General features: G+C 40.0%; 1 protein-coding gene across 3 annotated transcripts in view; it reads right to left on the bottom strand.

The window, feature by feature from the left end:
- Positions 1-19,174, bottom strand: part of Slc9c1 (solute carrier family 9 member C1) — an 88,760-nt gene that overhangs the window by 47,262 nt on the left and 22,324 nt on the right. For all 3 annotated transcript variants that reach the window (XM_028872137.2, XM_037209738.1, XM_037209737.1), the window contains 6 exons: positions 18,950-19,093; positions 17,749-17,923; positions 16,855-16,936; positions 15,314-15,480; positions 13,398-13,523; positions 5,264-5,361 (listed from right to left, as the gene is read on the bottom strand). In XM_028872137.2, the coding sequence (XP_028727970.1) occupies positions 5,264-5,361; positions 13,398-13,523; positions 15,314-15,480; positions 16,855-16,936; positions 17,749-17,923; positions 18,950-19,093 (792 nt within the window). The remainder of the gene's footprint in view (positions 1-5,263; positions 5,362-13,397; positions 13,524-15,313; positions 15,481-16,854; positions 16,937-17,748; positions 17,924-18,949; positions 19,094-19,174) is intronic.

A 19,174-nucleotide genomic window follows, 5' to 3' on the forward strand; every position in this document is an offset into this window, starting at 1 on the left:
ATGTTCAGCCATCTGATCACCAGAGTAGGTCAGCCCAGGCACTCCCTTGACCACTGCCACTAGTCTATAGTGGAGTCATCTTTGTGAATTTCTGGGGACCTCTCTAGCACTCTGCTTCTTCCTATTTCCGTGGAGTCTTTATTTATCATGGTATCTCTTTCCTTGTTCTCCCACTCTGTTCCTGATCCATCTGGGATCTCTTGCTACCCTCAGTTCTTCCCCGCCCCCAACTCTTGCCCTCTATTACCCCCTTCACGTCCAGTTTCCTCATGTAGATCTCATCTATTTCTCTGTTGATGGATGATCCCTGTGTCTTTCTTAGGGTCCTCTTTACTGGGTAGCCTCCCTGGAGTTGTCAGTTGCAATCTGGTTATGTTTTGATTTACATCTAGTATCCACTTAGGAGTGAGTACATACCATGTTTGTCTTTCTGAGTCTGGGTTACCTCACTCAGGATGATATTTTCTAGTTCCATCTATTTGCCTGCAAACCTCATGATGTCATTGTTTTTCTCTGCTGAGTAGTACTCCATTATGTATATGTACCACATTTTATTTATTCATTCTTCAGTTGAAGGGCATCTAGGTTGTTTCCAGGTTCTGGCTATTACAAATAATGCTGCTATGAACATTGTTGAGCATGTGTCTGCTGTGGGATGATTTGTATGTCCTGTGGGAGCCCTTCTTGGGTTCCTTGTGGCGTTACCCAGCAGGTCCGTATAGAGGATGATTAGGACCATGGGCCTGAGTGCAGGTGTTTGAGATGGTCTGCACTTGGCTGTGCTGGGGGATGGTCTGTATGTCAAGTTGTTCTGATTGGTTAATAAATAAAACCTGATCAGCCGTGGCTAGGCAGAAAGATAGGCGGGACTAACAGAGAGGAGAAATAAAAAGGGACAGGAAGGCAGAAGGATGCTGCAGCCGCTGCCATGACCAGAGAGGCTGCAGCCGCCACAATGACCAGAGATGCTGCAGCCGCCACAATGACCAGAGATGCTGCAGCCGCCACAATGACCAGAGAGGCTGCAGCCGCCGCCATGACCAGAGACACTGTGACCAGCAGCCTGTGAAGACGCCGATAAGCCACCAGCCACATGGCGAGGTATAGATTTGTAGAAATGGATTAATTTAAGATAAAGGAACAGTTAGCAAGAAGACTGCCACGGCCATACAGTTTGAAAGCAATATAAGTGTCTGTGTTTGCTTGGTTGGGTTTGAGCGGCTGTGGGACTGGCGGGTGGCAGAGGTTTGTCCTGATTGAGGGCAAGGCAGGAAAACTCGAGCTACATGTGTCCTTGTGGTATGATTGAGCATTCCTTGGGTATATGCCCAAGAGTGGTATAGCTGGGTCTTGAGGGAGATTGATTCCTAATTTTCTAAGAAAGGACATGTTGATTTCCAAAGTGGTTGTACAAGTTTGCATTCCCATCAACAGTGGAGGAGAGTTCCCCTTGCTCCACATCCTCTCCAGAATAAAGTGTCTTCAGTGTTTTTGATCTTAGCCATTCTGACAGGCATAAGGTGGTATCTCAGAGTCGTTTTGATTTCCATTTCCCTGATGATTAGGGGTGTTGAGCAATTCCTTAAATGTCTTTCAACCATTTGAGCTTCTTCTGTTGAGAATTCTCTGTTCAGCACTATAGCCCATTTTTTAATTGGACTGTTGGGTATTTTGATGTCTAATTTCTTGAGTTCTTTACATATTCTGGATATCAGCCCTCTGTCAGATGTGGGGTTGGTGAAGATCTTTTCCCATTCTATAGGCTGTCATTTTGTCTTATTGACTGCCCAAGACCCCAGCCACTTCCTGAGGCTTGGAAACCAACTCCTAATTCTCATTGGACCTAGAGGTGAGTGACTCTGTTCATACCCAGTGAGTCTTGCCCCTAGGACCCATCACTGGGTCACAGCCAATCCCCAGGAACACCTACCCAACTCTGCCCCAGTTGCCAGCCAGCAGGCAGGGTTCCTGTGGGAAGGCCCCCCTCACCAAGACCCCCCAGCAGACCCTGCAATCTACACTCTCTGCCCCCATATCTATCTGCCTGAGACCCCAGCCACTTGCCGAGGCTCAGAAACCAAACTGCCAGCTCTCATTGGACAAAGAGCTGTCATTGGACCAAGAGTAACCTCAGGAGACAGTGAATCTGCTAGCCCTCAGTAGATAAAGAGTGGCTTTCAGAGAGGTAAAATCTGCCACCTCTCATTGGAGCGAGAGAGGCTTCCTGAAACACAGAATCTGTCAGCTCTGACTGGACCAAGAGTCCTGATAAGACCAAGAGCAGCTCTGTGAGTCACAGAATCAACTAGCTTGGGTTGACCCAAGAGAAGTTCCTTGAGACACAGAATCTGCCGGCTCCAATTAGACCAAGAGCTAAGATAGGACCCAGATGGGCCCCCTGAGACACAGACACAGCAAACACAGAGTGGACCAACAGCAACTTGCTCAGACACAGACATCTATATACCTATTAGAGGAGGAGATAGGTAGAAGTCAAGGCAGAAGTACATACAACAACATAAAGAGCAATACAACATCACCAGAACCTAGCCCTCCTCCAATAGCAAGACCTGAATATCACAAGGTAGAAGAAGCAGAAGAAAGCAACCTTAAGAATAGCATCAAAAAGATGCTAGAGGCCTTTTAAGAAAAAATGAAAAATGAAATTGAGGAAAAGACAAACAAAAAAGTGGAAAAATCAATAAAATATTGAGAAAAAGACAAACAAAAATTAGAAGAAATCTAGGTATATTGATATCATTGAAAATGATGAAGTTATTCAATTCTCCAGGATTTAATATTATAAAGTAATTACATGGAGATTCTTGTATGTCCATATAATCTGATTCATTTATAAATTATAGATAGTTATTGAACTAATCTAAAATGGTTGTTAGATGCTATAGATAAACCATGAAGAAATACTGATTTCTGTCCATAAGGGTCCAGTGGATGAAATATGCAACTAACCATTTCCATAACTGTTGTCATGGAGGAAGCTCTCCACCAACAAAGTGGACATATTATAAATAGCATTCTGGGGGATAAGGAAACCTTTTTGAGAGAATTATTGTCTCTGATAAGATCCAGCAATTTTGCAGGTTCTTATAAATCCTAAAATTATGTGATCTCAGAGCCCAAATTACAAGGTAATCAATAACTAAGGCAGACGCAAGACATGTCCAGAGGACTGAGAGGGACTCGATACAAAGAAGGGGTCAACAGTGCGCACCAGGAAGGAGCACAAAGGGGCTGAAGGAATGGTGTGGGAGAGTGTTGTGACACATGACAGTCTTATTCACACATGTAGGACACATATTTAGCACCAATAAATGTCAAGCCATATGCCAGGTACAAAGTAGTCAGGCATTGAATCTTAGCTCTGTGATTTATTAGACAAATAACCTCAAGCAAACTACTTGACTTCTCTGTCCTTCGCTTCCTTCCAATGCATCATGGAGATAACAGGAGCACGTCCTTTAAGTTCTGTGAGGTAATAATAGATAATGCATGGAACATGTTCGAAAGTGTGTCTGGCACTCAGTAAGAATAAACAATTTATTTAGAGTGTTATTTCACGGGGTGTTACATAGGCACTATGAGTAGGTTCTGGTAACCTTGGCAATCACTTTGCTTCTTTTATTTTTTACCACAGGACCCCCCAACCTGTGGAGCTACTGAGCGTTTCCAATTAAGAAATGGCAAAATCAATTCCAAGATAGCTGCGGAAAAAAAGCACACGCTGAGAACAAGTGGGATCAATAGTTCTCTAACAATGGGAGCACAGGGCTGCTACTTGGATATTGCCTGCAGTGCCTGGCATGTGGCTTGGCATATATTGCTGCTAAATATGTGTCCTACATGTGAATAAATTGTCACACGTCCCAACAATCTTCTGCATTATCCCTTTAGTCTATTGGTGCCCCTTCCTGGTGCCTACTGTTGACCCCAACTTTGTGTTTCTTTCAGTCTTCTGCGCATGGCTTGCTTCTGCCTTAGTGCTTAATTTAAAGGTTCAAAACAAATCAAATGGGTTTTTTGCTCTCTGACACTTTATTTTTGTCATATTTCCCCCCTGGCCCCGACAGTGTAAAGACAGGGATTTTTTTAGGGTGGTATTTATTCATTCATTAAAAACCTCTATTGTGCTCTGTATGTTTGTCTTCACTATAGAGGGCACTGTATTATTTAAAAAAGATACATTTTTCGAGCTCCTTCACTTCTATGGAGTTCCTGCAAGCATTTGAAAGGTTTGGATTTAGAGAACATATGGAGATTCTTGTGTTATACATGGAAATATCTAAATCCATGTTAAGGAAGTCAAGTTTTAAATAGCACATGTTTTATCACCCTTCCTGGATACATAAAATTTTGTAATGATTTGCACAACTGGCTGGAAATGAAAACTCTTAAGCTCTTAGAGAAAGTCCGTGCTTGAACTACAATGATTACTTATTGAAGAGCTGTGTTCCTTATAGATGTGTGTATGTTGCATGCTATATGGATAAACCATGATTCTCTTCTCACTTAGAGCTTTTCTCTTTACTGTATAGGATAGCAACATGTGAATGGATGCAAGATTGGTACATCACAAAGCTCAGGCTTATGTGTGGAATAATGAGCCAAGTGTACAGCTCTAAGCAGACTCCGTAAATGACCTTGGCATCACTTAAGCTGAATTTGAGTTTCTTTGCCATTAAGGGGGAGATCTGGACTTGGGGGGGGTATGTCTGAGCTTTGGGTGCACATGTCAACTACGGTACTGTTTAATTGTTCTCCTACTTCCAATCATAGATTCTCCATTCCCCTAAAGAGGGTGACCTGGTGGTGCTCCCCCAACACACCACCTTTCCTTAGCTGTTGGATCTAAGAGAATCAGTACCAGATTACAGACATATGCCTAGGGTTAACAGAGGGCATGTGGGGTCCATCTGTGCTTTGGGAAGGTGCACCTGTAAAGATTAAGGGACACGTGGTCTCTATTTAAGTGTTCAGAGAGGCTAAAAGGAAAAACACTTGCTATAATGTAGCTTTGAAAATGGGAAACCAAAAACGAGAAAAGGTTATTTCTTTCAGAAGATGCTTGCCAAATACACCAGCCTGGAAAACTCAAATGCGGGAAATGGAAAGGAGGGGATTCAGTTTGAGGTGCAGAGCATGGAGTGTATATGGTGCCAGATGGATGGAGGTTACAACACACAAGTGTGAAAACTCCCCCCCACAGTGGCTTAGGGTAGAAGCCCTCTCTTGGCAACATACTTACTCTCCCTTCTTCTCGCCAAAGCTTCCGGCTGCACCTACCAGCACCTGCACTGCACTCTGGGACAGGATCTCATTCTTGTACTGCCGTTGGTAGCTCGCCTGAAAGAAAAGTTGATTTAAATAATTACATGCTGTGGGCACAATGACAACTTATTATCTTCTTAATGGAAAAAAAAAGGATGTGTGAGAAAGAAGACAAACTCCTCAAATGACCTAGCATGCTTGCAGAAAGAATCTTTCTACAGCGTCCAGGTTACCATGTCAACACAGGATAGATCTGGGCATTGGGGAGAATAATCAGGCTCTGCAGGGAAACTGGCCCTTCTAGTCTTTGACCTGGGTTAAGAAAGGTAGAGTTCTGTGAAAAAAAAAATAGCTTTGGGGTTGCTACAAGCTGTGTCCTACTGTGAAACTCGTGATGCATATTAGAATATTAAGGGCATTTAGAAATCCTGATGGATTAAAATCACCTTGGCTCATCTTTATTTAAGCCCGTGTTCCCAAATATTTCACAATACACCTCTGCCAGCTCCTATCTATTAGATGACACAGTCACTCCTTTACTATGTTTATTGATGATCTGCTGAGCTTTAGGGATTCTGAGGCTGTTCGAGCTACCACTGGATGCTGTACCTGTCAGAAGTAAGCTGATCATGGTTGAGAATCACTATATAGGACACATTTATAAACTGGAATGTAGAATGTAATGGAAGGTTCCTGGGTCTGTAGTCAGTATTCTGTATACGACCAATGACGAAATTACAGCATTTTTATTTTTGGAGGGTGCTAGAAAGATAAATCAACTAACTTTGGGGAGTGAGGGGTTAAAGAGCTGCTCTTGGGACTGGGGATACAGTTCCATGACCAAGCACTCGCCCAGCATACAAAGGGCCTGGGCTTCGTCCTCAGTGCTATTAAAGATGTCTCCATAGCAACAGGAATTCAATAGAGCAGTAGTCTTTTCCTTAAACAGCTTTAAAGAACATATACAATATATAATTAAAATATCATTATTAGCCTTAAGGTTAAAAACAGCAGTTTGTTTGGAAAAAAACTGAGGAAGTTGAAAACAATTTGGACTCCATGAAATCTTAGAAATGCTAATGGCAAAGTAGTTAGAAACTAGAAAAAAATCTAAATTTTTAAATGATCATTTTCACTAAACAGAGAAGAAACTGAAAACAGTTGATTCTACAAAGCAACTCTTCTGGAATTACATGGTCTATATGTGCCTTACTTATGAAGAGTCTAGTCCATTCTCTGCTCTGCAGATGCAAATGGTAGCCTTTTCAGGATAGTGCCAGGGACCCAGATCTGTCTGAATTTGATATTTTGCTTCTCATCACCATTACAATATGCTACTACTCTGTATGAATACAGAATATTTTTTACACCAGATTTTCTTTTCTAGTGTACAACAGTAGAGAAGGTATTCTTTCCTTTACCAGAACTGGGTGAGATCTGAACAACAATATTCAAAATTTTGAAGATTGTAATAGGCCACTTAGAACAGAGAGTGCAGAGATGAAATTGACCACATGGCAATAAATATGCAAAGATGGCTAAGGTGAAGAGTTACTACAAGTGCACTGAGAAGATTGAATCTGCCTTGAAAAAAAAAAAGATTTCTTGTTTAAGAAAACACAGCACAGGAGCCCAATATCAAAAGTCAGGGGTATATAACAGCAGTAATCAAACATTTGAGGAAAGAAATTGAGAAGGTACAGGGGCTGTTGATTGTATAGAACCCAGGTTGAGATAAACAGAAAGAACTGCAGAAGTCATGCAGTCATCTTTAGTCCCCCCCCCCTTTTGCACATGGGGAGAATAGATTATTACAATAGTAATAAAAACAAGACTTTTAGTGGAGTCACCTGCATTTGTTTTGGGGGTTCTGGAATGCTGTTTTTCTGAAATAAAGAAAAAAATCTAGAAATGACTTAAAATCATGGTTTTAAAAAATTCTAAACTCCAATGAAATAAAAATAAGTTGGAAACATCTAAGTGGGAAAAGAAGCTACAATTTATTTCATAAATAATTATAAATATGTATCACTTTACTGCCTTCATATAAACATATAGCTAACTAGATGCAACTCTTGCATTTTAGGCCTGAAAAAATCTGTAGAAATGAAGTGATCAAATGTTTTTCTACATTAGAAACATGAGCTACCAGGTCATGTCAGATTTGTTCCATAGGCTGCACTGAGATGTGTGCTGCTGCTGCTGGCTATGAATGTGGCCATCACAAACTAATAGACTTAACGTAGAACATTAGGAGGTGTGTGTGTGTGTGTGTGTGTGTGTGTGTGTGTGTGTGTGTGTGTGTGTAATCTGGTTGTATGCTTCTTGAGTACAAACTCTGTAGATGATAATGCCATTTTACAATGTCAAAAGTTTGGGCACATCTAGCTACTAACTCGTTGAGAGGTAAATTGTATAGTTTTTTTTTTTATTGGAAATGTTGGAAATATCGATGATAAAAACAACAGCAATGTTTTGAAGAATGTGTATTTAAGAAGGCATATCTATAAAAAGCTGAATGTTTACAGAGTAACTAATAAAATTGTGATTAGGAAAAAATTAAAGAATGAAAATTATGAGAAAAAATAAAATTGTTTTAGAACTCTGAATTAAAATAATCTTTGTGTTCTCAGCCATTAGTGCCTCATATGCTAATTTTCTTCTTTAAAAATAAAATCATAGGAAGAATGAAAAAAAAAGAAATGGGAATATATATAAATATATATTTACTAAAAATTAGTCCATGGTAATGTTTTTAATTAGAAGTTGGTAGTTAAATAATTACTCACAGTTTAATGATAAAGTTACACATGCTTTTGTTCATTTGTTTTGAGACAGGGTTTCACTAGGTACACCAGGCTGGCCTGGAACCCACGGAGATCATCTTGCTTCTGCCTTTCTGTGCTGGGAAGAAGGCATGTGCCACCATACCCAGCTAAGCATGCGTTTTAAAGTTAGCTTAACAGGCAGAAAGAACAAAAAGCACTGTGTATTTATACAAAAGAAGGAAAGAAGTCAGGCAAGGGAATGCAGGACAATAAAACAAAACCAGCAAGGAAGATACTAAAGAAGAACAGACTTAAGATACCCAAATAACCTGACTGCTTTTTCTTATAAAATATAGACAGTGTTCAGAGAGGTTCAAGTGAACAAGTACTGAGTACCAACTATGCACCTCATATTATGCTATTCAGCATTAGACATACAGTATTAGATGTATTGATAAATCACAATTGTTGGGATAGTGCTACTTTACTAGATTTACCTAGGAAGGAAAATGAACTCTTTTTAAAAAGTAGAATTTATTCTATTTCCCTTCCTAGGGAGATCCTTCCCTCTTCGCTAGATAGTTGTCGATGGATGGGGGTGGGTGAGAGGATGGGGAATGGGAAGATCAAATGGGGAGGCAGAGGGATGAGAGAGGGAACAAAGGGAATTGGGGGGGCAGCAAAAACTAATGGTCATTTGAGGGTTTGTATGGAAACCTAATGCAGTAGATGCTGTGGGATAATGCTCTGGTACACTGGTTTAATAAAATGCTGATTGGCCAGTAGCAAGGAAGGAAGTATAGGTGGGGCAAGCAGACTAGGAGAATTCTGGGAAGAGGAAGGCTGAGTCAGGAGTTGCCAGCCAAACACAGAGGAAGCAAGATGAAAAGGCAGAACTGAGAAAAGGTACCAAGCCACGTGGCTAAACATAGATAAGAATTATGGGTTAATTTAAGTGTGAGAGCTAGTCAGTAATAAGCCTGAGCTAATGGCTGAGCAGTTATAATTAATATAAGCCTCTGTGGGCCAAGTGGCTGTGGGATGCGGGTGGGAAAGATTTATCCAGACTGTAGGGCTAGGCAGGACCAGAGAAACATCCAGCTACAAGTAGAAGCTTCTTAAAATATATACATATGTGAAAGAAATCTAAATAGAATCACTAAGTAACAGAGGAGACAAAGTCCCAACTAGAAATCTTTTGCCTCCAAAGGAAATCCCCAAGTTCTGAGAATGTGTTACATCTAATTAAGCTATTTTTGGCCAAAGAGGCCCCATGGGAACCCCCAAATAACCCACCCTATTGCCAAGGCTATTTGTTCCTCTCCATAGACACATGGTAAGGCCTTATAATCTGAAGACAACACTTAACTTATTGAACATAACTCGCTGAACACAGAGAAGTTGAGCTAGTTCCTATCTAGACCCTTCCTTCACCTTTACTGACTAATATTCATGATAATACAAGGTACTCTGCATGCTACTAGAGGAGAAAGCTAACCACCAACCCAAATGAAAGCCCTGTGATCTACAGTGGTGATCTGCCTGCAAGATATGGTACAAAGCTTGTGGGAGTAACCAACCACTATCTGCTTGGCTTTAAGGCCCACTCTATGAGATGGGGCCCATCCCTGACAGTGCTTGGTTGGCCAAGAATCTGAGCCTAGAAAGGACATTAACCTAGAGGAAAACCAAATACTATTTTGCTAAAGCAGTACTTTTAAACCTTCCTAATGCTGAGACTCTTTAATATAGTTCCTCATGTTGTGGTGACACCCCCAACCATAAAATTAATTTCATTGCTACTTCATAACTGTAATCTTGCTACTGTTATGAATTGTAATGTAAATATATGATATTCAGGATATCTGATACATGACTTCTGTGAAAGAAAGCATCATTTAACACTCCAAAGAGATCACCACCCACAGGTTGAGAACCACTGTGCCAAAGGAATGTACCCACAAAATCTCCCGATGACATTCTTTTATACTCATAGATCAGTGTCTTGTTCAGCCATTATCAGAGCAGCTTCCTCCTACAGTAGATGGGAGCAAGTACAGAGATCCACAGCTGATACAAAGTACAGAGAGTGAAAGACCTTGGGTCATCCAATTATAAGTGGGATGTCTCCATCAAATATCTCCTCTTGGGGTTCATGGAACCATGGAAGAAAAGGAGGAAAGATTGTAAGTGCCAGTATGGATGGAAGATACCAAGAAAACAAGGCCTTTCTAGACATAGCAGGACTGATGCATATAAGAACTCACAGAGACTGGGGCAGCATGCATAGCATCTGAGATGGGCTCCCAGCACCAAGAGGAATAGAAAATATCTCCAATTGATAAACCCTTGAAAAGGGAAAATCAGTTTTCTCCATCAGTGTCTCACTGGGTATACACAATTTAAGGGAACACCTCATGCCCAGAAGTAGATGTCCAGCACAAAATGAACTCAATGATATTTTGAGGGAAATTTTGTCCTATGACATTTTATCAGTGCTTTTTGTTGTTATTTTTTTACCTTAAAAATCTTTTGCTTATATATTATGGTTTCCAGTTTTGTGGTTTTTCTGGGATTTCTGTGTGTGTGTGTGTGTGTGTGTATGTGTCTGCATCAATATGTATTTCTTGTGCTTTTCTTTGAATCTTTTTTTCTATTTGTTTGTTTTGTCCTATTCTGGTTTGTTTGTTTTTATCTTAACATATAATTATTTGTTGTTGTTATTATTATTATCATTATTATTATCATCATCATCATTATATTATATGACTATTTTTTAATGAGAGAGAGGAAAGACAGGCATGGATTTGGGTGGGTGGGAAGGTGAGGAGGATCTGGAAGGAGTTGGGGAGGGAGAATTGTAATAAGAATATATTTTATGAAAATATTATCAATAAAGAATTTTAAAGTAAAATTTAATAGCACAATATATAAAAGATATAAATGAATCAAGTAGCATATAATTTTTTAAACTCTGGGAGAACAGTGTGTGTATGTGTGTCTACATGCATGAAGTACGTGTGGCAATTGGGATGGGACAGAAACAGGTGGTGGTGGTAGCTGTGGGTGGGAAGACTGATGACAGAAATTGTGTGGTAAGCACATCACTTGGAGAAGCTGAGCCATGTGGCAAAGCAAGCAAAGAGCAAAAAAATGTGTGTCCACAAGTGTGTGAGCAGAGCAAGTGCATCAAGGAGACATCCAGCAAGAACGAGGTGGATGCTGAGGCTGGAGACATCCAGCAAGAACGAGGCAGTTGCTGAGGCTTGAGACCTCCAGCTAGAATGAGGTGGATGCTGAGGCTTGGGCTTTAGGAGGTCGTTTGAGGAGTTGCTGTGGATTTAAGAGTGGGATGGATGGCAGCTTTTCTTGCGACGGGGAAAGCTGAGCTGTGTGTTTGGAGAAGCAGTTTGGAAATAACCTGCCGTTCTGGTTTCAAGATAGTATCTAGCATGAAGCGGGCATATGCAGATAGATATACAGTTGTACTAGCAGCTGATTTTTTTCCCACAGATTTTTCTATGACACCAAAATGTTTCAGTCTGGGAACTTTCACAGAAGAAATAGAAAAGTGATTTCTATTTCCCGAACCCTCCAACAATAGATGGTATGTGGTTTCCATTATTCTATCACATTCTTTTCAGAGTTAGAGACTAATTCAATCTCCCCTTTCTGATTCCCTAATGAAAAGGAACGGTCGGTCATCGGGCCTAATTACCGGTGTTAGACCAGCCCCGGCCCCATTTCCCTTCTTTCTAAATCCTTCTCTTTGAAATTGTGGTCTGTCCTGTTCCAGTTTCCGTTTGACCCACATTTTCGCCCTCATTTTGCTGGCTTGTATTCAAGAAAGGGTACTGTCTTTATGTTAGAAGCAGCTCAGAGGTAGGTTCCAAGGCAAACCCCTGATGACTGGCTTTTCTCCGTTTACCTTAGGGGGGCCATGGTCCCCCCCCCGGGAGCACCAGCTTTCAAAGAGATGGAAGAGCTAGGAAAAAACTTTCCCCCAAGCTCACCCAACAGTGGGAGAGGACAGTCTTGCCCATCAGGTGGTAACACTTATTTGGTATGACAAGTGTGACGTCTTCAGGTGAGGTTCAGCACCAGGCAGCCATGCCATGTATCCACAATGGAACTGGCCAATGATGCTTCAAAGCACTCAGGCTCTTGAGAGAGCAGAGTTTAAGAAGCTTTGACTACTGCCGATTAGAAAAAAACTCACAGCTTACAGACATCCCATTTCCCAGGCAGAATGAACAGGAAGAAAGTTAGAATCCTGAGTGGTTGCGATCGTTGAAAACCACAGAGTGCTCTGCATGTAAGGAGACTGAACACAGACGCCGTGAAAGGGTGGGACAGCGTGTGGTCAGGATTCTGACCCGGATAGAAAGCTGAAACTAGTCTCAAAGTAACTGCCCCGAGTCTTGTTCACTGCTGCACTACGGAAACTTCTCTAAGTTCTAATTGAGATGCGAAGGAAAGTGCGATAGCCTCTGTAAATGGTACAACCCAGCTGGAAAGTCATCCTGCCAGTCCAGAGCCAAGGTGTAACACAAAGTCACACCGCGCGACAAATCTCACATGAGAGAGAGGGGTGAGGAGGGTGGCTGCTCGACAGTGGCGAGAAACATCTGAGAACTGGGCAGAACACGAAGTTTATATAGGATTTCTTGAGGTGTGTGTGTGGGGGGGAGCTTTCCAGGGTGGCCAGGGATTGGAGGGATTGGAGGGTGGGGCCTGGCCACTGTCCCCACTTGGGAGTGGTAATGATGTTTACAGCCTTTAGAGAACAGCTGTTAGGACCCTTAGGGAAGTCTGGGGGTTGGGTCTGGCCACTGGAGCTCCCCAGGTGGGGATCTGGCCACTTGTATGCTTTGAGGGTTTACAAAGTTTACACAGGGAGAGTCTGCTTACTTGAGTTGGCATGAATAGCCCCTATCTGCATTTATTAGAGGATTTGGTGGAAATCTTTGAAAAACAAATGTCTTGGTACCAGCTATTTTAAACACAGCTGAAGGCTGCCATTTGCATCAGTGAAATCCCCAAACTAAACACCTTTTTCTTAATCTATTTTGGATTTCCTTCTTCCTCTTCCTTCCTCCCCACTTCCCTCTCTCCTTCCCTCCCTTCCCCTCTCCTTCCTTCTTCTATTTTCCTCACTCCCTTTCGCTCTCCTCTCCAGCTTCTCTCAGAATTTCCCCAAACACCGGTGAAGGTGAAGGTGAAGGTTGCTTTTGGACTAACGTTCGTAGGTGGAAATTATCAAAATCTGCTGAGCAAGGGGAAAACTGTTCAGGAGAGTTTTGGGTCCCCAGTATGTTTAAAGGGGTGCCGCGGAGAACTAACTATCTGTGCTGACAAGAGACGCCTGTTGGTCAGCTCCATTGCTTCAATGTTGAGGGTTTCATCTATTTCCTTGTTGCAGTCTGGACATTTCACCTTCTGATGCTCTGTTGTTTCTTGGTAATTCAACTAATAAAACACGAAAAGAAGCAAAAGCAATACATGACTATTAATGCATTATTTAGCAGAAATATCTACAATCGCACACTAGTGCTGTGGATATTGTTCTATATAAATAAAACACTGATGGCCAGTGACCAGGCAGGAAGTAGGTGGCCAGGCAGGAAGTAGGTGGGACAAGGAGAGAGGAGAATTCTGGGCAGTGGAAGGCTGAGGGGAGAGACACTGCAGCCACCGCCAGGACAAGCAGCATGTAAAGACGCCAGTAAGCCACCAGCCACGTGGCAAGGTATAGATTTATAAAAATGGGTTAATTTAAGATAAAAGAACAGTTAGCAAGAAGCCTGCCACGGCCATACAGTTTATAAGTGATATAAGCATCTGAGTGATTATTTTATAAGTGGATTGTGGGACTGCGGGGCTTGGGGAACCTGGAGAGAAGCCCTCCAGCAATACACTAGCTTTTTTTTTTTTTTTTTTTTTGAAAATGACAGATATCTGGTAGATATATAAAAATATGCAAGTGCCCCCCGTTTGCTCAAGAGTCCTCACCATTGATTCAGTTCTATAGGAGATAAGGTAATTGACAGGTGGTAAGGAAGGAGTTGTACCTTTCCTCTCTGTGGAATTATGGAGAGTTTATAAAAGCTATCGCATATACAGTCACACTTTGACTTAGCAGTCCTGTGTGGTTCCCTGACAACCTCAGCATCACTTGTTGGAAATACACATACTCTCATCACCCACTGCATCAGAACTGGAACATCTGGGTAGCAATCACTGTCTACTGCCCTTAGAGTTTGGCGGCCGCTGATTTAAACGAATCATTTAGGGCCGGAAAAAGAAAGTGAGCGTGTGTTAAAGAGATCTGAAAATTTGTAAATGCAGAAAAAGATGTAGAAATTTTGCCAATGAAGAAAACCAAAGCTTAAAGAAAATCATTTGCTGAAGATGATGGAAATGATCTAGGGATACAGGCTTCTAATTCTAGCTACTAGCACAGTGGTTCTCAACCTTCCTAGTGCAGTGATGCTTTAAGAGAGTTCCTCATGTGGTGACTCCCAACCATAAAATTATTGTCATTGCTACTTCATAACTACAATTTTGCTACTGTTATGAATTATAAGGTAGATATCTGTGTTTTCCAATGGTCTTAGCCAACCCTTGTAAAAGGGTCATGGCAGTTATGACTCAATGCTGTGATGACTACTATTCTTTCTTTTTTTAAAAAATTAGGTTCTCTTGTAGTCCAGGTTGATGTCCTGAGCACCTTAAGCTGATTAAATCTGATCTGGGAGATCCTACAGTATTTTTCAGATATAGATAGTGCTATTTCACTAGCAGATAAACTTTTGGTACTGACCTTGGCTTCTGTTTTATACAAAATGCAACTAACCACAAACTAGGCTATAACCAGTGCTTAGCATATATAATAACCTAAATAAATTATAAATAAATAAGGGATTGTATGACCATTCTTTCTTTTGACTTAGTAAAAAGAGGACATTTTCTGAGCCTTGCTTTCTTCTTTCTTACGTTATCTTTAAAAGGCAATACCAATATGCTGTTCTCTCTTTAATTTATATGTATTTTTTCTGTAGTTAAATGAGTTGGGACTTTGTACATACAATAACCATAAAAAGTCTTAAGATGTTTTCCTCACTATTACAGAAAATAAGAACTGACCTTATGAATAAAAAATATAAACATTTTGAATTTGAATTAATACTTATAATTTGATCTATATTTAATGGCAATCACATTTACTCTAGTAGAATAGAGAGCTACAGTATGCTTACTTCATATGGATTTTGAAGTATAATTGCTTTCTCAACCATGTTCCAGTCAGCATTAGCAAGATCTTTGTCAAATTTGAGTGCCGTGGCTGTAGACTTGGTGAGCTCTTGAAAGTGTTTGAATGTACAATAAACTGATTTCTGTTTTGTTGATGTTACATCACGAAGACCTTAGGGGCAAAGAGTACATTTTACAAAAAAACAGAAGGACATAATTTTGATATGAATTATGAATTATGAATTTCCTTTTCTTCTTTACTTATCCACACTCATCATTTGTGTGTGTGTGTGTGTGTGTGTGTGTGTGTGTGTGTGTGTGTGATATATGTATGTGTGGTGTGCATGTGCCCTTGTCTTGTGTGATTGCATGTGGAGGCCACAGATTGATACTGAGATGCCTTCTTTTGTCATTTCCTCACCTGATATTTTGAGGCAGGGTCTCTCACTGAATGTGGAGCTCACTATATGAGCTACACAGGATGGTCAGTGAGCTCCTGACATCTACCTGTCTATGTCCTCCTGTGTTAGGACTACAAGTGCAAGCCACCATATCTGACATTTTTTGCATAGGTTCTAGAGATCCAGACTCATGTCTTTATATTTATGCAGGAAACACTTTACCCACTGATCCATCTCCCACCCTCACCACTAAGAATGCTTAAACATTAAAGATTCTGCATGAACTTATTAATGATAATAATACTTACTAATGTTCAAAGTGTTTGCACTTGTATACTACTCTCTGAGATCCAACTGTAAGCATAATAATGAATGTGTATTTGAATGCCTGTAATATACTAGGGAAAGATGACTCAGCATTTTGTATGCACTGGTCTTTATCTTGACTACCTTTCATGGTGAGTCTTTTCTCTCATTTTTCTAGGTGAGGAAACTATCCTGTTTGTAACTTGATCTTCCTCCTTTGTGCTTGGATTAGAATTTACACAACTGGCATTCTCCTTTCTCAGGCATCTACACTGAAGTTATTGAAACTTATTTAGCTTCCATAATAGGCAAATAAGCATGCCAGATGAATTACCTGCCTTATTCTCTGAGTGTCAAATCCCTCTACTGTTTTCTGCCCTTGAGCATACACTTCTCTAGCTTCCCCAGGAAAGCAGCACTTGTTATCTTTTCTGTTTTATTTTGTGTGTGGTTTATTTATTTTTGTCTGTGAATCTCTCAAATCTTGACTTGACTTATTCGTTGCTTGTTTTTAATTGTTCCAATGTGACCTCTGCCAGCTCAGAAATCTTACCTGTCTTCAGAATGTAATACTTCTTACAATAGTGCTTAGCATCTAGATCATTCTTACTAAAAAGTTTGTTGAATAATTGGATGAACTTACACTACTCTTTAACTATAATAGGTTAGCACAAATAATCATTTAAAATAAGTTTATTAGCTTGAATAATTTATTCATTTTTAATGATTCAATTAGAAAACACTGATTTGTATTTAGATGGATATTTTCTTATTAATGCTTCTTAGAATATTTGGAATAACTATTTTCTTCTCTCACCATAATAAACAGTAGAGCTTACCTAGTTTAGAAACTGCCATTGGCAAAATAAATCTATTGATAATCAGGGTAATTAAACATACGGACACTCCATGAAATAATATCTAGAATTGAAAAAATATATTAAATAAATATTCAGAATAATTTATTATAATATATTCTGTATTATAAATTGAACTAGGTTGTTATATGCTAACAGATGATTGTAGCAAGTGAGGAAGCTGGATGTTGGGCATGGAAAAAGTGTCTGGAGACTCACTATGTTCTTGTACACATGCATCTTTGGGCACCTTTTAGGAAAACAAACAAATGAACAAATACAGAGTCAGGACTCTGGCTTCCCTCTTGAGGTCTGCAAGGTTCTTTGTAATAATCTCACCTTAAGATGCAATAAAGGGAGAAATATTCCAGTATGTTCTGTTATGACACTACTTAGATGATTTTACCTGACAAAATCTTTTGCCTATGACCATATGGAGTAATACCAGGAAATAGAGCTAACTATCAACAAAAACTCTCCTTGAATGAATGGATTCTAGAAAAAATAAATAAAAACAGTTGAGTGTATGTCTTGTGACAGCTACTGTTTAAAATCATTTATAGTTTTTAATTTATCTTCATCTGAAACCCTCAGACCTGTGAAGAAGGCTGGGTGTCTCTAAACTGGTAGGGGAATGAAAATGATTGGATTCCCCCCCCCCCCAATCTTGCAGGTTCTTGGCCAGAAGCCTCGCTCAGGTCCTTGTCTCTTGGTTCTCCCTATAGGTTAGTTCACAATTTTCTCAGAATGAACAAACCACAAAGAAGGAACCCCTTCCTCCAGGGAAGCCACATGGGGATCGCACTTCAAAATCACATTCAACACTGAACAACACTCTCCTCAAATACTCAAACAGGAAACTGTGCCTTTCTTTACTTGAGATTTTTCTCTCTCAGAACCAAGAGAAACGTCAGAGTAGGCAAGCAGGAGGGCCATGTTTATGTTCGGTGTCCCTTTCATCTCACTCCAGACCATGATGAACGCCCAGCGCCAGCTGAACCCATGACCAAGTCGAGACAAAATGGGGCTCATTAGTAAAAAGACCAGAAGTCTAGAAGACAAAACACATTTTAAAGTTATTTTTGTGGTGGACACATTCTCCCGTTTTATTCTAGTATATTCCCATCTTTCATACACTGTTGTCATGGCTCCAAAGGGAGTCACGTGTCACAGAGATACTCGCAGAGAGAATGACTTATCACTTCTTTGCACTACCGAGTGGTAGGGTAACTTTGCTTATGCATGGGGTGGTGCTTTCACACATGCAGGACAAGGGTTAGACAATTTATAAGGCCACAATAAGAAGGGGTAAACAGAAAATGAGGGAACTGTCCTTCCTTTTTTTTTCTTTACAGATTTTCATCTTGCTCAATTTGTTTTCATTGTCCAGTTCTTTCCCATTCCCATGTCACCCCCAACTGTTAGATCAATTTTACACGATAACTTGTGACACATATTTGGAATTAGTGGGTTGATGTCAATAAGCTAACTAATTTTCCTAGATGGAAGTAGAATGCTATCTATTTGAGAGACGGGTAGTTGCGAGACTCCAGTTATGGCTGGCTTTCTTAGTGTACAGCTCTACGTGATGTAGATTCTTCATTCTCTTAAGACTGGAAAAAGGGACTGCAAAAGTTATTGAGGGGAAAAGAAGACATTTACAAGTAGGCTTTCATTCTGGGTGCTTAAAGAGCTGTTTCAAATTACAGTTTTGAATTCAAAGAAATGATAACATAATATTGAGCTAAATCCCAGGATACAATTTCTCTGGTTAGGTAGAAACCTTGTACAAAGATAGGAAATACTGGATGAAATATGTCAAATATTAATAGTAGTTGCCTTTTAGTAATTGTAGTATATTATGAAGCTTTTTCATCTTCAGAAAGTTTACAAAGTGTTTGAACTTCTCTAAAATTTATTTAAAATCTGACAAAACTCCTGGGCATTACTTTGCCAGTGATTACCTGAGAAGTTTGAGCCAACTAACTGTTCATTCTGAGATATGAAATAATTTCCTTATTTTGGAAAATAATCTTCAGATAAATTACTATAAACAAAATTTACATGGAATTCTTACCTTAAAATAATCAGTGTGAAGTAGATATTTATTGAATAATATATATCAGAAAATGATATGTATAAATACATGTGTGCAGGGATTAGAAGTCCAATGAAAGTAAACACCATAAGAAAACTAACGAAGGACAGACAATTCCAGAATCTGCATTTTTGAGAAGAATAAGATAGAGTTAATTAACATGTTCATTATAAAGATTACTTGTATGAGAGATTATGCAATTGT

The sequence above is a fragment of the Peromyscus leucopus genome, chromosome 12 (genome assembly GCF_004664715.2).
Source record: "Peromyscus leucopus breed LL Stock chromosome 12, UCI_PerLeu_2.1, whole genome shotgun sequence".
Taxonomy (NCBI): domain Eukaryota; kingdom Metazoa; phylum Chordata; class Mammalia; order Rodentia; family Cricetidae; genus Peromyscus; species Peromyscus leucopus.